General features: G+C 37.9%; 2 protein-coding genes across 10 annotated transcripts; one reads left to right on the top strand and one right to left on the bottom strand.

Annotated features, from left to right (window-relative positions):
* Nucleotides 1-5,652: 5,652 nt before the first annotated feature.
* On the top strand, nt 5,653-11,643 carry LOC123508954 (nudix hydrolase 2-like). 2 transcript variants are annotated; one of them, XM_045263020.1, is made up of 8 exons: nt 5,653-5,893; nt 7,883-7,952; nt 8,368-8,452; nt 9,058-9,149; nt 9,364-9,449; nt 9,633-9,757; nt 9,964-10,166; nt 10,385-11,643. In XM_045263020.1, exons 1-8 carry the CDS (start codon nt 5,754-5,756, stop codon nt 10,622-10,624), a joined length of 1,041 nt encoding a protein of 346 aa, XP_045118955.1. In that variant the 5' UTR covers nt 5,653-5,753; the 3' UTR covers nt 10,625-11,643. The 2 variants fall into 2 exon arrangements, with proteins under 2 accessions (XP_045118955.1, XP_045118954.1); XM_045263019.1 differs by having other exon boundaries at nt 5,655-6,016.
* A 426-nt stretch (nt 11,644-12,069) lies between these two features.
* On the bottom strand, nt 12,070-19,269 carry LOC123508953 (hexosaminidase D-like). Of its 8 annotated transcripts, none has more exons than XM_045263010.1 (3): nt 18,929-19,269; nt 18,461-18,624; nt 12,070-16,156 (listed from the first exon to the last, which is right to left on the bottom strand). In XM_045263010.1, exon 3 carries the CDS (start codon nt 16,042-16,044, stop codon nt 14,191-14,193), a length of 1,854 nt encoding a protein of 617 aa, XP_045118945.1. In that variant the 5' UTR covers nt 16,045-16,156; nt 18,461-18,624; nt 18,929-19,269; the 3' UTR covers nt 12,070-14,190. The 8 variants fall into 8 exon arrangements, with proteins under 8 accessions (XP_045118945.1, XP_045118947.1, XP_045118948.1 ...); XM_045263012.1 differs by having other exon boundaries at nt 18,461-18,521; XM_045263013.1 differs by having other exon boundaries at nt 19,062-19,234.
* Between the last annotated feature and the right edge of the window lie 1,748 nt (nt 19,270-21,017).

Genomic DNA, 21,017 nt, shown 5'->3' with positions numbered 1-21,017 from the left:
ACCTATATAATCTATAATTGTACCTATAATCTATAAGAATGTCAGAGATGTCAGTGAGGTGAATAATTACAGAGGAATCACACTCTTAAGCTGTTTAGGAAAGTTATTAACTTCTTTGTTAAATGTAAGATTGGCATAATTTTGTGAGGAAAATCAGATTATCAAAGAAATTCAGGCAGGATTTAGACAAGGCTATTCCACTGTTGACCATGTTTTCGTAATAAAAAATTTGACTGACTTGTTTTTACACAGGAAAAAGAAATTATTTTGCTTGTATATTGATTATAGAAAAGCTTTTTGATCTTGTCTGGAGGGATGGTTTGTGGTACAAATTACTGAGGGCAGGGATTGATGGTAGGATTATGAGAGTTATTAAGAATATGTATAGTAATATTAAGTCTTGTGTCTTTTGTAACCAGGAATATTCTGATTATTTTGCAAATTGTAGTGGTGTGAGACAGGGAGAAAATTTGTCACCAATTCTGTTTTCTTTATTTGTAAAGTAAAGAAAACAGAATTGGTGACAAATTTTCTCCCTTGAAATATCTATAATTACTTGGTGGGATATAAACAGACGTAACAATTATATGTTTCTCTAAACCTAAACATGTCTTGTCAAGAATTAGGGAAAGATAGGAATCAGAGTCCCACGGATGACTTTCACAGAGAGAGAGAGAGAGAGAGAGAGAGAGAGAGAATAACCCAGTGGTGTATAGCTAGTATTTTTGCCTGGCAAGGCAAATAATTTTGAAAATGACCTCTCGAAAAAATACCGCCAGATCCGAATGCTTTACATATTCTGACTTGGCACATATTTTGACTAATACCAAAAATATAGAGAGGTTCCAAATCCCAGTAATATTAAAGATTTTTCAAGAGAACTACAAATACATTGTTGTAACAATGACCCCCCTTTTGAAAAGAAAATTAAGTGTCCGCCCATTCTCACTTCAAAGGAACGAAACACGCTTTAAAAGGTATGAACAGTCTTTTTCAAAACTTTTGAGGGAGTCAGAGCCAGATATAAATCATTCACAGGGGCATGAAAAAAAAAAAAACTATTATATTATTAACACCGTTAGAACACAGTTCTGCTCTCCACTAATTCCACTGACCAGGCAAATGAAACACTTTGAAATACCAACTATTTTTTTTTTAAACAATAATATCTTGATACTGACTCGCACAAAATTTTTTCCAGGACGCTCCTGAAAATTTAGCGCCAAAAACACCTTTATTTATCACACACACACACACACACACACACACACACACACACACACACACACACACACACACACACACATACACAAAAATAAAAAATAAATTAAAAAAACACCAACAACAACATGCTACGCCCCAAACACGCACGGAAATCACTTCAACCACAGCGAAATACTTGTAGAAATCATTAGATCTTACTATTCAGTCAAAATGAATTGTCTAGGAATAAAGAAAATAATCATGGTTTCTGTGCAGGCCGGGGTAGGAATATCCAAGACGGTGGCTGGGCAGTGGAGGGATCGATCCTCCCCCTCCCCTTGTACCTCATTTAAACCTTCACCAAACTTAAACCTGGCCATGGCGGTTGTGTCTCAATGGCTGATATGAAAGCTTAGGAACGCGGTTGCATGTTGTGGCAAGGCATACCTATATCATTGAGAGATAAGGCAGGAAAGAGCTGATATCCAAGATGGCCGCGGGGTCTGCTGTCGAGTGAACCCCCCCCCCATCTACCTTACATAAAAATCATTTAAAAATGGCACGAAAGGCATTTGATGATTTATCTTGAGTTATCCCTTGGATGTGGCTCTCCTTAAATAGATACTCACTTTGATAATGTAGTCCTGATTCTGTGGTTAGGTTTCCTGGCTTGCCCAGTAATAAGATGAATTGGAAACGTGGAGACATCAACGCAGTCTTTTTATTGTCACTAGAACCTTAAAAAACACTTCTGAAATCCCGTACGAGTCACTTGAATTAGAGCCGTTTGAGTGTAGAAATATTGTTAATATGACACTAAAATCCCAAAAACACTCTTGAAATCCCGTGTCAAATCAAACGGAGGCTTTATAATCAAATGTAGTAGTAACTGCTAACTCGCACACCTACTTTCACGAAAGACTGAAGAGTACTAGTAGAGTGGTAGTGAGAGGGTGTGTGGCAACGTGGCGCCGCTGCCTGTCTTAATGTAGCCACAGTCGCCTTATTAACTAGCATATTACTTGAAAAGAAAGTTTGCCATCAGGGTGGTATTTATACTACTGCATAGATAGGTAGTATAACTTGTCCTGTACTACTTATATTCGTACTAATAAGAATGATATGGTTAGGTATTAAGTAATGTGAATCCTGCTGGTTCCTCACTGTTAATGTGCTCATTCACTATAATATGTCATTTTGATCAAGAATGTCTTAACCATGTTATGGCCTGTTACTCTACGTTCGTATCTTCTTAATGTAACAACCTTCAAACAAACATAACCAATCTGTCTGCATGCCTGTATCTTTCCTTCCATCTGGAAAAAAAAAGACAACGAATCGGCTCTGTAACATAACTACTTTTCTTCAACTAACATCACAAGGCCTAAAACACTAGCTATTCACTTCTAAATGCAACAAACTTCAACGAACGAGTGATTATGTAATGTGTACTAGGCTACAAAACGGGAAAATATTAAATTTATTGTCCCCTTCAATTTTGCGATATGCAATAATTATAAGCATTATAAGTAATATATGGAGTGTCATTAAACATTTTCAAAGTGTGTGCAGGTGTGACGTGTGTGTGACTGTTAATTTGGGAGTTTTTCAAGTGTGTGTGTGTAATTCACCTCGGTCGCCCGTTGGTCACCCAGCCAGTCTTCCCCATTACGGAGCGAGCTCAGAGCTCATAGACCGATCTTCGGGTAGGACTGAGACCACATCACACACAACACACACCGGGAAAGCGAGGCCACAACCCCTCGAGTTACATCCCGCATATATTTACTGCTAGGTGAACAGGGGCCACACATTAAGAGGCTTGCCCATTTGCCTCGCCGCTTTCCTGGACTCGAACCCGGGCCTCTCGATTGTGAGTCGAGCGTGCTAACCACTACACTATACGCGGTGTGTGTGTAATTCACCTCGGTCGTCTGCTGGTCACCCAGTCAGTCTTCCCCATTACGAAGCGAGCTCAGAGTTCATAGACCGATCTTCGGGTAGGACTGAGACCACATCAACACACAACACACACCGGGAAAGCGAGGCCACAACCCCTCGAGTTGCATCCCGTACCTATTTACTGCTAGGTGAACAGGGGCCACACATTAAGAGGCTTGTCCATATGCCTCGCCGCTTACCGGGACTCGAACCCGGCCTTCGCGATTGTGAGGCGAGCGTGCTAACCGCTACACTACGCGGTGTGTGTGTGTGTGTGTGTGTGTGTGTGTGTGTGTGTAATCTGTCCCCACCACCACCACTACTATTATTATTATTGATGCTACTACTACTACTACTACTACTACTACTACTACTACTATTACCACCTCCAGCACCACCGCCAGCACTACGTACTACTACTACTACTACTACTACTACTACTGCTACTACTACTACTACTACTAGTACTACTACTACATAGCACCACCACCATCACTACTTCAGCCTTTGATGGCTCTTGCGTGTGCTGTTTTGAGGACTGGGTTTACTACAACTATATATATATATATATATATATATATATATATATATATATATATATATATATATATATATATATATATATATATATATATATATATATATATATATATATATATATATATATATATATATATATATATATATATATATATATATATATATATATATATATATATATATATATATATATATATATATATATATATATATATATATATATATATATATATATATATATATATATATATATATATATATATATATATATATATATATATATATATATATATATATATATATATATATATATATATATATATATATATATATATATATATATATATATATATATATATATATATATATATATATATATATATATATATATATATATATATATATATATATATAGATAGATAGATAGATAGATAGATAGATAGATAGAGAGAGAGAGAGAGAGAGAGAGAGAGAGAGAGAGAGAGAGAGAGAGAGAGAGAGAGAGAGAGAGACGCATCTAGGCTTGTGTATCAAGAATATGAGCTTAGGTCTAATAATCAATAGCACGTACAGGCTTATTGACAGCTATGACGACCAAAACTGCTACTCGCAAAAAGTGCCGCCCGGGCCGGACCGTCCCTTCCATCTCCTCTTTGTTTCACCACTGCCAGTTCGTCAATATTTTGCTTAATATCTAATGATTTCTGCGTGTCTTCCTGTGTTTCTAGGTTCAGGTCTGTAGATGGCAACTGAAGAAAGAAAAAAAAGAAAGTATCGAAATAAAAGAGGATGAGGAGATACGAAAGAAAAAGAGAAGAGGAGCAGCCAAGCCACTTCCGCTTCCTCAATTTTTTGCCTAATATCTTGTGATCTCTAAGTGTATTGATGTGTCTCTAGGCTCACATGTACAGATGGAAGCAAAAGAAGGAAGAAAAAAGGAGAAACAAAGGAGGAGGACGAAGAAGAAAGGAAAAGGAGAAACGGAAGAAGAGGAGCGAAGCCATAATATTTAGTTAAGTCTCCCTTGTAATATTGCTAAACTTTGTGATGAATTTTGGTGTTTCTTCGGATACATTTTAAATGTTTGGTAGTGGTGCAGGTTATTTGGGGTGTTATATGTGTATTTTTTATGCATTTTGATTGTTTTAGTGTGTGTTAAGATGTTTTAGGGAAATTTTACTATCTTGAGAGTGGTTTGGAGATAGGCTTGAGTATTTGGGTGTGTTTAGTGGGGTGGTTATATGGTGTTTTGAGTGTGTTTTAGATTAGCTAATAGTATTTCAAGTGGTTTAGGAAGGCGTGAAGAATCTTCTGGGTGTGTGTGGGGATGTATACTAGCTGGGTGTTTCTTGTGAGTTTTGTGTGTTTGGGGGCATTTTGAGATGTTGCATGTTATTATGGTGTGCTTTGGGATAATTTTTAGTATTTAAGTAGTTTGGGTGTTGCTTAATACCGCTAAAGCCAAAGGATCGATGAGAACTGCTTTAGCAATCTGTATTCGTACATAAAGAATCAAGCCAGCTTTGCCCTTTTGCTCTGCGCGAGGTTTCTGTCCAGGCGGAGCTGACCTTAGGACACCTAGCTGCGTTATCGTTTGACAGAGGTATACTATATACCACCTGATAATGTCCTCGGAGAGGATATCTGCTGGTGTATAGCTACCTAATGATCTTTATATATATATATATATATATATATATATATATATATATATATATATATATATATATTGAAAGGCTGCATGGTGTTTTGAGGGTGTTATGGATTAGTTTTGAGTGTTTTACCTACCTAAATTGTTTGGGTGGGTGGGGGGGCGGTATATTTGGAATGTTTTTGTGGTGTGGAGATGGTATTGTGTGTTTCTAGGTAGTGATTTCTAGGTGTGCTTGTTGGTATTCCGAGGTGTTGCATGGTGTTTTGGGCTAGCTTTATACTAACTCAAACACTATTAATAATACTGTACGTAACACACTCGGAAGACCCACACATACGCCAAAACACACCCAGAGCACCGTTTCACTGCCCGCCGCTGCACATGCCCTCATCTTTCACTTCTGCTCCACGGCGTGATGTACCACACGCTCCGCGATGCCCTGTGTACTTCAATGGGCCACAGACCGGGCAGACTCCTCCTACAGCTTTGGCAAACGTCCCGCGTCCTAGATGTCGCTATCGCTTGCCTGCACAACACACCGTCATCATTACTAAGGTGTGCCACCCCGAGACTTTCATCGACTTTATCGACACTTACGGCTCACCTGCCCCGCCTGTCTCTGTCCTCTGACCTACTGTGCCTGTGTTGCCAGACCCTCCCCGATACCTTCCAACTCAGGTAACACTGCAGAATTACGCCACCAGCCCCTTCCCAACACCAACAACCTTGGGACTTGTTGGAAAAAATGGGATTTAGGGTGTAGAAAGCCAAAATAGACAAAATTTTGCAATACTAAATAAATCTGAGGCCAAATTTGGCTAAATTAGAAAAAAAAAATCCTTTGAATACTGATGGAATCTAAAATAAACTAACCAAACCTAACAATTAATCAAACCTAACCTATCCCAATGTAATGTGATGTAATGCAACCTTCCCTCCCCTAACCTAACTTGGTGGGAAAGAGGCTCTACAGCCAGTGGCGGATTAACCATAAGACAAACTAAGCACATGCCTTAGGGCCACAAAAAAATCCAGGCCATTTCTGGCAGTCCAAAAACATTTTGATTATGACAAAGAGAATGTAGCAAAGAAGCGTCAACAGGTATTGCTCAACATATATTCAAATCAATGCACAAAACTGGAATTTCAACTGCATTTCCAAACACTGAAGTGGCTTTGCGAATTTACTTGTCACTGATGGCTACTAATTGTTCTGGTGAATGGTCATTTTCCCAGCTTACTTGAATTAAGGATGTAAAGCGATCCACTATAAGTCAGCACCACCTTGGTGTGTTGGCACTTCTCTGCATTGAAAAAGATTTGCTATCCGAAACTGACTTCAGTTCTATAATTGATGAGTTTGCTACTGTCAAAGCAAGAAAAGTGAAAATTTAATAATGTATACAAAAACACATGTATGTAGTGGTACCTTACCTTAACATATGTAAAATTGATAAGGTTTTGTTTAGAAATAAATGTTTACTAATGGATATTTGTTATTATTGTACAATAATATAAATTTTATCATTAGTTCAGGCCATATTTTTAAAAATCTTGAAATTTGCCTTAGGGCCACAAGAGCCTTAATCCGCCACTGTCCACAGCCACCCCTCTTGACCATCTCGCGATTACAAATTCATAATAGTACTGATATGCATGAATTCACAGCAGTACCAGAGTGGTGAGAGGTGTAGGAGTGCAATGCTGGGAGTGAGTGGTGTTACTGCATAGGTTAGACTTTGTAAGCCTGTTAAAATTTTTGAGCCGTCATGGGTGAACATGAAACTTCTGCAGATTAAAACCTTTAAGGACATATAGCAGTAAGTACACTACCAAAGCATGTAAGTGTGGTGTGCATAGGTTACAAGACACAATTTTACATATTCAACCGAAATTATCCTGCTCCAGTGAAGTGATTCCACTTGACTGATCACTATAGCACTCCATCTCCCCACTCTCCAGAAAGTCTTAGGCATCTGTTCATAACAGCAACTCAGTCGTATACGCCTCATCTGTGTCTTCCTGTAGAATACTGGCCAGTTGTCACAGTTAGAATAACCTTGTAGAACTTCACCAGTGCTCACAAGGATAATTTTTTCACGGTCTTAGCAGCCACACTAGAAAGATTTTGATTATTGACAAAATTTTTATATTTCCTCCTCTTTCTAACCTGTTTTATTTCTTCCTCCTGATATCTGTGGTGTGAACTTTCCCACAGTCAGTCAATGAAGGGAAAAATATGAGAAGGATGTGAGTCGATAATGGCCAAAAATGGAAAAAAAAACTCAAACATAAAGTAAAGTGAATATATTACCACAATATGTTGTCGTGCCATGGGTTACTGACAAGTACTAATAGTAAACATTAACCCACTGTCCTTCCTGATAAGTTCCTACCCAGACAGTGGTAAGCCATGTGATGGCCCCTTGATAACATTGTACCCCTGTTGGTCTTATCATACTATTTTATCTTACTATCTTATTTGGCATGTTTATGGTTAAGGTGTGGTGTTATTGTAAAGATTTATTCTGTTATCACCTGTAGACGAAGCACATCAGCCCTATACCAGCGCTGCTCTATAGTCACCGGCATGGAAGGACATTACTGTTTCCAGGTGTGTTTACATGGGAGGTTTTGGATCTAGTAAATATTTCTGTACAGATGCATGTTCCAATTTCCTTTTATCTCTTTACCTGGCTACCAAAAAAAAAAACAAAAAAAAAAACAAAGAAAGAAAAAAAGAAAGAAAATCTGGTGTTTCTATTGGATTTCTGGGATTTTAAAGGTAATGGGAAATGGGAACAAATCTTAATGAAATGTTGCCGTACCTAATCTAGCCTATGATATACTGACCGTAATGTAATAACATTGATAATTTTTATTATTATTGTTTTGTTATGCATTATTAATAATTGTTTGAGAAGTAAACCACAAACAAGTTGATAATATTGCATTTCCTTCTGTAATACTGAGAGTTGGAGGGTTATGTACAAAGAGCTTTGTACTCATTCTCAAACATATTTTTCCAGGGAGTAAGAGACCGATACTCAGGGATAACTGTATCTTCCAGTGAGGAGCCTGTTCCTGCACAAGACTTTGAACAGATACTACAAGGTAATATACATGATATAAACGAAGGTTAAACTAGGGGTAATGTACATTCTCCTCTGTACTTGTATTTTATATCTCAGGGAGTCACTTTGTTTTTACTTAAGCTTTCACTTTCTAGACGCAGTAGTCCATAACTTAGATGGGGAGATTATGTTGCATGGTGTTGTGTTCCTAATCATATAGGTAACTATTACAGAGGAGGTAAGATGTAGTGATTGGAATGTGTTTGGACAGCTGTGGCAACCAACACAATTTGACTGTGCAGAGTAACATGTAGAGGTAGCCAAAACACTTGAGTTGGCAATTATTAAGAGCATCATAATTAAAAATGTTGGCTAAGCTTACAGGTATGTAGTTCCTTCACCTGTTTGTGATGGAATGGTTGTATCTAAGGTATAAGAATGGAGAGAACAAGGTAGAGCCTCTGAACCTATAATATATAAAGGAACAAAGTCACAAAGACTGTTCTTCCCTCATCTCCATGAGTCCTAAGTATTTGTTTAATAGGTTGCTAAGAGTGAGAACTGTTTGCAACCATATGTCAAAGAAGGTTGGTTGCTAAGAATCAGAGCTGTTTGGCACCTGTATAATGATGCTTATCTTGCCAGCTTCCCTTCATCAGTGGAGGAAGGAGAGGGTGCGAGGAGTATGGTTCAGAGTGGACCTTCGACATGCAGACTGGGTGCCAGTGCTGGCAAGAGTAGGTGCTGGTTTGTCATTGTATGCAATTTTTTATATATACCTACTTTCCAAGACTTTATGGTTTTGTCTTATAATTTGATACATTTTCATATGAGTATGCACTGTGAAGGTTGTTATTGTAGAATTAGAATTTGTTGCATTTTATATATTTTCCTGGAATTTGATGTCTTATAATTGGATATAATTTTACATGGGTATCATATGCATTGCAGTATGGGTTCACCTACCACCATGCCAAGACAGACTTTGTAATGATGGTGCAGTGGTTGCCAATGAATGAACCGAACAATATTCCCAGGTGAAAATAATCTATGAATTCTTGATTGGACATTCATATTGTTTTAGCATTTTATCCTGTTTTTTTTCATCTTACATACTGAATTCTGTGGCATAACCTTGCATTGCTCAATCACATAAGCTAGAGGTTCTTGCAAATCACTGGTATTTTCAGGACTAATTTACATAAGACTGGTTCTCTCAGGTATGCACACACTCTGATTGGAGTCGGTGCCTTTGTAGTGAATGACAAGGATGAACTGCTGGTGGTCCAAGAGAGGTTTTACTCCAAGCCTCACTGGAAACTCCCTGGGGGCTATGTGGAATTCAGTAAGTCTGTACTTTTATATACGAATCTATGAGATTTAGAACAATTGAGAGAGCTGGGAACTCCTTCTTTTGTATTTTCATCCTTCAAAATCAAACAAATCTTGACTTGTCTGGGGTGCTATTCTTAAGGAGGGGATAAAAGCTTAGCATGTATAGATTTAAGAATTATACTGTATTCCATCCTAGAGCCATTCACTCCTCACCAGATGAAGACTTGGGGGCAGCAGCTGTCCGGGAGGTGAAGGAGGAGACCGGCATTGAGGCAGAGTTTGTGTCCCTGGTAGCTTTCCGCCATGTTCATAATGCTGCATTTTGCTGCTCGGACATGTACTTCATTGTGCACATGCGGCCCATCACCAGCCAAATCATAATGTGTAAGAAGGAGCTGTCGGCCTGTGAGTGGATGAAGGTAGGTCTCTTGGATTGATTTAAGTTTTCTGAATGAACACTTTAGAAGCACGGAGAGTATCGACTTGGTTTGATCTTTCTTTTCTAGGAATTTGCTATTTCTTGAGCACTTGAAAGGTATGTCTAATGTTTCCATTTTATTGATTATGAAACGAAAGGCAAGTAAAATTTCATACTTTACTTTTGTCTGGTTAATTGTTTAATATGTCTTCCCACCAGATCGAGAGGTACATAAACAATCCAAAAGTGAACAAAATGAACAGGTTCTTTGCCAAGCAGTACCTTGAGTCACGCAGGAAGGGAATGCAGCTTCAAGCTTCTCCCATGTATCATCCCTTCGTCAAGAGAAATATAATGGTGTACAGCATCGGTCATGAGCTTCATTCAGAGAATAACAGCAATGAAGCACAGGCTTCCGCTGAAGGTCACTCCGCTTGCAATGGAGACCCCAAGCTTTAGTGACTGGTTAGTGAGGATAAATTTGACACGGTAGCTAAATTTAGTCAGCAGATTTATGACTGATTACCTGCACATGACTTTTATCATGTATATTTGCACCAACAACAATATCAGCACACACTACTTATTGAACTAGCCTTGGCAGTGTATGGTGCAAGTTTACTTGAATGACTAAATGGTTACCATTACTCAAATACAGGTCACTTGCTGTCAAATTGGGCAGTGATTAAAATTAATGTGTTTATAATATATTTACATGAGAAAAATTATTTATTCCAAATTAATTCAAATTTTATTAAATGCGTAGTTGTAAGCATTTGGAGGCCGAAGGTCTTACTGTCGTTTGCCGTCCCCAGTTGCATACAATATTACCAATGTAATATAGAAGAGAATGTTGGAATACCTTCCAACAAAGGGAGTGAAAGTCTTAGCCGTAGTCATAGTTGGACAATCTGGCAGCTCGTCAAGCTGTGCAATTTGCTTTTATGGTTTATAAACTTCTGTTCCTAGATGTCTTCAGGATTTCATACCACATTTTCTACCTACAGAAATATTGACTTTTTATCTTGCTCTTGGAGTATTTGCTTGCTTCACCCAGTCATTCTCCATGTGGCCAGCCATTAACTATTACGTACAAATAAAGGGTATTATGAAGTCACCAGGTTGAGTTGTACCATTTATGTCTATTTTTCACTCATATTAAAGCTTTATATATTTCTTTACCAGTTTATAAGTAAAGTTTTATTTGTATCACCGTTAGAAATAGTATAAGAATAATGCAACAAACTTGTATAGTAAAGACTATTGTGGTGATTTAATAACTTGTTACATATCACTAGTTTTACTCAGTTAATGGTGCTTTTTATCATATATCATGTTTATAGAAGATATTGTACAAACTATTTATATACCATTATATATATTACACATAACTGGAAAATAACTGCAATGTATCATTGCTTACTGAAGGAATGTAACTTTCTACCTTTCACTATTTCATATAAAGTTTATTGACATTTTATTATCTTATCAATCCTGACCTTTGTTCTTTAGAGCTAAAGTGGACTTGAGGCATAGCAGAGTGTTCTCATCTTGTTTCCTCCCAGACACCTTATCTGTGCACTGTTAGTTCCTTGTTTATCAAACAGATTACAAACCATCTTTGCATATGAAACGGTTCATTGGAAGATGGCGTTGGTGATAATATTAGTAACAGTAGGAGTAGCAGTAGCAGCAGCAACAGCAACAGCAGCAGCATGAGTTGAAGTAGTGACAAATTTTAGATCTCCTGATGAATGAGTCGGTGTTTCTGACATGCAAACAGTGATTGTTTCAGTACAGCTTAGAATGCATAACTTTTGGGCATTCAGCTTTCCAGAAACACAATATTAGATTAAAATGGTTAAAAAATAATTATCACTGAACAAAATTCAAAATTCTTGTCATGTTTTTCATCCCTTTATTCAGGCCAAATAATATTTGAAGTATTACAATGCTGCACAACAACTCTAATGCCTTTCACAAAATTATTATGTGTATAAAATCTCAAAAGAGCGAAAGCACGCAAAACCAGACATTGTTTAAATTATATCTTGTTAAGGTATTCAGCTAACTAAGACAGATACATACTTTGTAATCATAATTGTGTAATTCTTCATTATAAATATGTATGTACTTTAAACATAAAACTAAGATTGTTCAATAATTTTTGTTCAAACATTTCAAGCAAACACCTGTGCTTGGCAGGTGTAGGAGTCCAGTCACCTTTTGTTTAATCCACCATGTATAGTACACTCAAACTGTGGTCCACTAATCTGGTTTTGCCCTGATAAAAAGTACCCACGGAATCCAAGTCACTTCAGACAATAGCTTGTCATTCATGACAAAATGTATAAGTACTTTGCTATAGTACTGATCAAGCATTTCTAAACTTCCATAATATATGGCTTAATATGAGGTCTTCTCATGATGAAGCTTTGACTGTGCACTCATAATAATACTGAAAAGACACACACTGTGATACCCTGTGCTCTGGTACTTAGGTTACTTCACCGGGAAGATGTAATAATGTTAAATATCAAATGTATTGCATATTATATTCAGAAACAGTTACTTCATTATTCAAGTCCAGCCCAAGTGCCATGTCACTTTGGTCACAAGTAACACACAAACACCATTACTATATTGGGACATACACTGCAACATAATGACTAATAAACAAATATGCATTCATTTGGATTTCATGATTGTGCCTCAAACATATACGTACATAAATACATACATACATGGAGATGATGATCATTAAGTGGAACATTAAGTGCAGTGTTAGCCAAATGTATACCTATCATCATACATACAGACAATTCAAGTATGTATGAATACATATACAAAGAGTAACCAGAGCACTCGCACAGCAAGTGTTGTGCACAGTCATGGCTTCTGTATCCACAAAACTCTCACCGAGCATAATTTGGAGTGTGTGCGTGTGTATTTACCTAGTTGTAGTTTTACAGGGCCTGGGCTTTACGCTCGTGTGGCCTCGTCTCCATATCTACACTTATCCAGTTTATCTACACTTATCCAAGTGTGTGTGTGTGTGTGTATTTACATAATTGTACAAAATGTAATGAATGCTCATTTGCCCTGTCCCTGTATCTAGTGTTATCCAATTTCTTTTTAAAATTTGCTCACACTATCACTGCAACAACTTCCTCACTTAAACTATTCTAGAGTTCAGTACTTCAATGTGATATCACTGAGACATTTACTCTTCTAATTTGTATGTCCTCTTATACATCTTGTTCCCTCATCCATATGCATCTCCAAAACATGTCTGTCTACCTTTTCCATACATACTGAACATCCTATGTGTGTGTGTGTGTGTGTGTGTGTGTGTGTGTGTGTGTGTGTGTGATCATCATCTTTCCCTGCAAATGAAATGCATCACAATAGCAATTCAATCACTCAAGTTTGAGTGAATGCAGAGCGGTGGACATGCACTTACTAAGCACCATTCACCTCTACACAACCACATAAATAAACCTTTGTTTTAAGGAACACTGATACCATCACAATCGATTCAGAAGTATGGACACAAAATTAAACGTGTCTTGCTACAATAAAGTAAGGAGTAAGCAAGGCAACATAGCAAAGTCTAATTACACACCAAAACGAAGGACACTACATGCAATCAATGTAAATATCAACAAGTGAATCTGATGATCAAATGCAAATGATTTACAGTGAAGTACACAGCCACAATAGACAGTCAAGTGATAATTAAACAAAACAAAAACACAGATGACGGTAGGAAATAGAGCAGCATCATGGCACACTAACAAAGCACCACTAAGTGCAGACAACTACTAACTAAATATAATTCTAAAATGACCAGATTCAACCTAATCATTACAAAACACCAAACACTGGGAGAACATCAATTTGTACAAAAGATCCTATTCAGGATTTAACATTTATCACAATTCTGAGATGAATGTGCTCTCTCCATATCATTTTCTCCTTTAAGAATAACAGGAAACTGTGACCCTGAAAATGAGCACAGGTATTTACAACTCTTTGGTTTCTGTTGAGTCCAGAGGTCTCCGTGGCCAATATTTCACTTTTTGTAACTTGGAAATGGAAGCATGTAGTTTCTGAAGCTTAGTGTGAGTTGGTTTGACATTCAATGAAATCCATTCTTTGACTGTGTACTCATCAAACACATCTGACAAGGCTGTCTCTGCTTCATTCATCACCTTGCCATAGTCAAAGAGTAACATGGTGAGGTCCTGAAGTCCCTGCTCAGCATGCTGAGGACTGACAAAGTTGTGCTCAATGTTGTAATCAGACACCCAGCCAGTAACATGAGGGTTCTTCATCATGGTGTTAATGTCCCTCTTTAAAATGTACAGTTTTTGAGACACTTCATAGAATGCACTGCCAGGAAAATCACACTTATTGGCATACTCTAGATACTGGAGATCAAGATTGATAAAAGAGCTGCATTTCAACATATCCCCTACTTTGACCAGTGCTCCATGGTCTGCCTTCCTTTCATTGATATACATGAGGTTCACAGCCAGTGAGGGAACTGCTTGAGGCAGCAACTCACACAAGACACCAAAGTGATCAAACCTCTGCCACCCAGTAAGAACAATGCCTTGGAAGGGAATGGTGCTCTTGTATAATTCAAAGATTTCCATCCACTCCTTGTGATTGCTGAGTCGATCATTGATGTTTGTTATATAACTGTCAGGATTGGCAGCACCTTTAAAAGCACTGGCAACCCAAATGCCACCAAAGACCGTCGAATACTTCTCCCAGATATCAGAGCGAAGGTCAACCATTATGCCACTGCTGTATTTCCACACCATGATCTCCAGCACTTCACCCACCTTGGAGTCCTCCATTGCCTTCAGAGGAATCTTGCGGAATTCATCATCCCACATAATCGGTTGAACATCATAATTTTCTTTGACATATTTGGCCACACTCCTGACATGGTGCAAAAAGAGATCACTTTTACCAAACTGGTGATGCAGGAGATATTGCTGACATCTGGTACACTCACCCAAGTTGTACACTTCATCTGAGCCAATGTGAAGCCAATCAGTGCCTGGATGGAGCTGCATTACCTGGTCAATCATCATTTTTATAAGAGGCAGTGTTTTGTTGTTTGTTGGGCATACAACCTGGGGGTAATTTGGAACCTCTCGCAGCTCGGCAAATTCCTTCAGTTTTAGGACATGCTCCATGTGACCGAAAGTTTGGACGAGAGGGATGATGATTAAGCTGCTTTTCTTTGCAAGTTCAATGATATCAGCAATGTCTCCTTTAGCATAAGCATTATGTGCTGAGAGGAATTCCAACTTGCCCCAGTATGGAAACATGTCCTCATATTCCATAAGTAATCCAGTTGCACCAAATGAATGAAGAAGAGGAAACAGTTTCTTAAAATATTCAACTTTAGGTGGAGCTCCTTTCAAATCTAAATGTACAATCTTATGTTTGAGCTGGTTTTCTGGAACAACACTTCTTTGTACTACTGATCCCGCCTGTTCCTTCATGTCACGCACTCTGCCCAAGCCTTGAAGGAGACTTGGCCTCTTGTGCAGAATGACTCCCATGGGGTCGTGGTTCATGCGGCGCTGCATGGCCTTGTGGGCACTCATTTTCTGGATATTGGCCAGGATTTGGTTCTCATATTCTTTCTGCTTTCTGAGATGCTGAGGACTCTGCGTTAGGAGGTCTGCAGCGTCATCCCTCGCACTTTTGGCTCGAGGACCATGCAATGCCTCTGGATTTTTGGTGCTTTCAAAAGGCCCTACAGTCTTGTAGACCATCAAACCTGCTATTGTGAGGAACCCAATGCCTGTTAGTATTCTGGCATTCCTCCTAGGAAACATCTTGGGTGCAATCATTGAAGACAACAGTCACTTATCAAAAGTCGTGTTATCTATATTGTGCTTAGCTGGAAGCTTCTGTAAGAACCATTCAAATCTTGATTCTTCTTACATTCTTCACTGGAATGTTCTGTGAACATTTAAGAATCACATTAGTTTCACCTTGTGCCAAATCATTATTCCTCTATAATTAGAAGAGAAATGTTTAATCTTTTTCTATGTGCATGAAAACATATGTAATGTACTTAAGTATCAATGTTTAATGCTATATAAAATCTTGGATCAATGTGAGCTTGTTTGTGGGTGTGTTTCCCAACACTACCGCCTCCAGATATCATTCACATGTCACTCACGCCTAAGACACTGCCAGATTAAAACCAAGCAGGGATAGGTGACTGAGATAAATATCTTACTTTTGTAGTGTAAACAAAATGTCATGGTGCTAAGTTGATGACATGTGTTGTTTATAACCAATGGAATATTCTGAAAGTGTTTTATACCAGTGAATAATGTTACTTATAAGAAAATTAAAACCAACTGCAGTTCTTATGGTCAATGGCTATTCATCCCTAAACATCACTAAAAGTATTGTCTTTCCTCAACCCTCTCAGGATGGCAATGATCAGTAAAATAAATCACCAGTGAGTCATTAGAGACCTGCAGGTAGGGCTGTGTGTGTGTGTGTGTGTGTGTGTGTGTGTGTGTGTGTGTGTGTGATTCATTGTTTGATCTGCTGCAGTCTCTGACTAGACAGCCAGACGTTACCCTACGGAACGAGCTCAGAGCTCATTATTTCCGATCTTCTGATAGGCCTGAGACCAGGCACACACCACACACCGGGACAACAAGGTCACAACTCCTCGATTTACATCCCGTACCTACTCACTGCTAGGTGAACAGGGGCTACACGTGAAAGGAGACACACCCAAATATCTACACCCGGCCGGGGAATCGAACCTCAGTCCTGTGTGTGTGTGTGTGTGTGTAATTCACTGTTTGATCTGCTGCAGTCTCTGACGAGACAGCCAGACGTTACCCTACGGAACGAGCTCAGAGCTCATTGTTTCCGATCTTCGGATAGGTCTGAGACCAGGCACACACCACACACCGGGACAACAAGGTCACAACTCCTCGATTTACATCCCGTACCTACTCACTGCTAGGTGAACAGGGGCTACACGTGAAAGGAGACACACCCAAATATCTACACCCGGCCGGGAATTGAACCCGGTCATCTGGCTTGTGAAGCCAGCGCTCTAACCACTGAGCTACCGGGCCGTGTGTGTGTGTGTGTGTGTGTGTGTATATATATATATATATATATATATATATATATATATATATATATATATATATATATATATATATATATATATATATATATATATATATATATATATATATATATATATATATATATATATATATATATATATATATATATATATATATATATATATATATATATATATATATATATATATATATATATATATATATATATATATATATATATATATATATATATATATATATATATATATATATATATATATATATATATATATATATATATATATATATATATATATATATATATATATATATATATATATATATATATATATATATATATATATATATATATATATATATATATATATATATATATATATATATATATATATATATATATATATATATATATACCTAGTTGTAGTTTTCCAGGGCCTGGGCTTTATGCTCGTGTGGCCGTCTCCATATCTACACTTATCCAATTTTTCTTTAAACCTATGCACACTCATTGCTGACACCACTTCCTCACTCAAACTGTTCCAAGTCTCAACACATCTTTGCAGGAAACTATATTTTTTAACATCTCTCAGACATCTTCCCTTCCTCAGTTTCTTACTATGGGATCTTGTGCTTCTAATGTCATATTCTTCTCTCAGGATTAGTTTCTCATTATCCACTTGATCCATTCCTTTAATCTATTTATAAACTTGTATCAGATCCCCTCTCTCTCTTCTCTGTTCCATGGTTGGTAGATCCATAGCTTTTAGTCTCTCCTCATATGCCATCCCTTTAAATTCTGGAACCATTCTTGTAGCCATTTTGTGTGTGTGTGTGTGTGTTGTATTTTTTTTTTTTTTTCAGTAATAAAACTTACTATTTCAATTCCCTTTCTTTTTACATCCAGTGGGTTAATGAATTATGTAGCACACCTAACATTTTTATAAGAGTATAGATTAGGTTTGAAACAACTTTATGTATGCTGATACTTTTGATCTCCAAATATAATAGGTACAGTAAGTAATAGTTAAGGATGAATGGTTTTCTCTCACAAAGATAATTTTGTGGAAATCACTCTTTCAGTACATCATATGCATTTCCATCAGCTTGAAATAAGAAACATATCACACACGTCACTCACCTTAATGACACAAGTGGTTTGCGCTGTGTCTGACTGTAGCTGCCGCCGTCTCACCATTCCTCTGGAAGTAAAGTAAATCTATCATTCCTCTTGACAGGCGCAGCTCATCCTATCTCCTTCATATGACAGATCGTGCAAGGCGGCAGGCAACCCAGTCACCAACACTGGCAAGATTAAATCAACATTAACACACACCCCAACTTCAGGAGAACAATGAACATTAAGATCAGACAAAACCTTGTTTAGCTGCACACCCCTAAACTCGTTCACTTTCACTTGAGCAAAGAGAGCAAACTCAGCCACTCCCCCCACACTATCAAATGTCATGTGCCTGTTCACGACAAGTCTCCTGTACTCTATGGAGGTGTTGTCTGGTACAGATAGTTATAGCAGATATACTAAGAGGATGATAGCACGGTAGGGTTTAAAGTACCGTAGTTTTAAGGGGCGGTGATGCGGTGTGCTTACCTCAGGCAGACAATCTAATGTAACAGCTGATAAAATAGTCTTGATCTTGTTTGGGACCACAGGAATCTCCCTTTTCTTTCTACTTTTCTTGTGACATCTCCTTTATTATTGCATCTTATGCCCTCTTACTAACCTATGAATCTACTAATCTCTTTTCCTTTTTTTCTTGTGGTATATTTTCTTTGCGAATGCTTCTTATGTATTCTAACGGCACCAGAAGGCAGCAGGTATCACTGTCCCAGGTTGGCGGTGCGGGAGGAATAAGGACGCTGCAGTGCCACACTGCCACTGCCAGACGTGTGGCTGGACGTGCTTCACCTTCGCCTCCTGACGCACTCATAAATCCTTTTTGTCCCATGTTTACGGGGTGGTCGGCATGACCCGACCCCCTCCCTTGTTGTATACACTTCTACAGCAATAAAGTTATCAATCAATCAATCACTAAAACGAGATCCTTCCTTTCTTTTCTATGCTCTTCTTGTGACTGCGATCTTTCCCTTCATATCGCTTCTTCTTGTTCGTTTTTCTTTTTCTTCTTCTTCTTCTTCTTCTTCTTCTTCTTCTTCGTCGTCGTCGTCGTCGTCGTCGTCTTTCAACCAATTTCTCTTTATGTCCCTTTGTGAGTCGTCACCTCTTCTGTCTTCTATCACTTCAATTTCTTTATTTCTCTGTCTCTTTTCACAGCTCTGTTATATGAACTATTTATTTCATTTCTCAACTTTTAATGAGTTTTTCAGTTTCTACTTTCCATGCTATTTCACCATACAATCCTAACACAGATTTACTTAAATCTATTTTTATATTTTTGATACCCTATACACTTACCTATGTCTTACAGGGGATGGCAATTTAAGGTCTATCCTCCTCCGTTGTTGTATTTCATTTTTAATGCAATTAACAGTATATGTATCAATCAATCAATCAATCAGTTCTAACATAGAAGGTGATCCCTCCATCCCCTTCGTCTAGCCTTTTGTTAAATTTTTCCTCATCACTTCTGCAATTTCTGTTACCAGCTGTCTTCTCTCTTCATCTGTCATATTCTATACTAACATTATGTTTAACTGCTTTCTTCACTTCATAGGCTGCAGTTCGATGTTTTTTTTTTTTTTTTTCCCCTACTACTTGGGTCCTTTCATACACTATATACTTTCTTAAAATATCTTCTCTTTTCCTTTGCTTCCTTTCCTTCTGACTTATGAGACCCTTCTTAATTTTTCTTTTATTTAGTTTTACATTGCATTCATAATAAGTGTCTTTCTCGGCCGGATATCTCCTACTCACATCTCTTTTCGGGCTTCCTGTGATATATGTTAATGCTTTATATAAGTGCTCCTACTGACTTTTGAATTTCCCTTTCCTCTTTCATGTGACAATTCTTTCTTTTGATATCTTGTTTCGTATTCTGACTTACAAAATTCATTATCCTCCTTCTTGTGCATTTCTTTCTTTACATATTCTCCTTAGGACCTACACATATTGACTTGTGGACCGTCTTAATTCCCTTCCTTGTGGCTTATTAATTTAATTGATTGATACATTTATTGTTGAATTAATAGATAACTACAACAAAGGAGGAGGATGGGCCTTGCCACCCACCCCCTGGGCAAAGACTTAAGGTTAAAGTATCACAAAAATAACTCTGGACAGTATACACAACAAAAATACAAGTATTTCAATAAATAAATACACATATTGCACACCTTATTGCCTAAGACATCCTACAGTCTGGGAGCAAACTGAGGATATTCCCTGAGTATATTCCTGAGGGCGGCAGAGTCTAGGAGATGGTCAATGAGGCTGTACAAGTCATGCTGACCTTTTGGCCTAAATTTAGCAATGGAGGACATTCCATGATATAGTGACGCAGAGTGTGTCCCCTTGGTATAATAGCACACAACACACAGCACACACCAGGAGAAGCACTGACTTCCCAAAAGTATTTGTAGCCTAATCTGAGCCTCATTGCCACCCTGTCATGTGATGCAGTGTGTCTCCCGTAGGTGTAAGCACAGCTCTGGGAGACATGTGCATAGTGAAGACTAGTGCTACTGCCCCTATGGCAACAAAGCTCCAACTGATCACTAAT

This window comes from Portunus trituberculatus, chromosome 25 (assembly GCF_017591435.1).
Source record: "Portunus trituberculatus isolate SZX2019 chromosome 25, ASM1759143v1, whole genome shotgun sequence".
In the NCBI taxonomy this organism is placed as follows: Eukaryota; Metazoa; Arthropoda; class Malacostraca; order Decapoda; family Portunidae; genus Portunus; species Portunus trituberculatus.
This window is presented reverse-complemented; position numbering and strand designations above follow the sequence as displayed.

Bases quoted from the DNA above. Each gene is read 5' to 3' on its own strand.
- LOC123508954 (XM_045263019.1), top strand. From the start codon at position 5,754: ATGTACCACACGCTCCGCGATGCCCTGTGTACTTCAATGGGCCACAGA. The intron at 8,453-9,057 runs GTAATATACATG...TTATCTTGCCAG, and splicing joins CTTTGAACAGATACTACAAG to CTTCCCTTCATCAGTGGAGG. The intron at 10,167-10,384 runs GTAGGTCTCTTG...TCTTCCCACCAG, and splicing joins CGGCCTGTGAGTGGATGAAG to ATCGAGAGGTACATAAACAA.
- LOC123508953 (XM_045263010.1), bottom strand. From the start codon at position 16,044: ATGATTGCACCCAAGATGTTTCCTAGGAGGAATGCCAGAATACTAACA.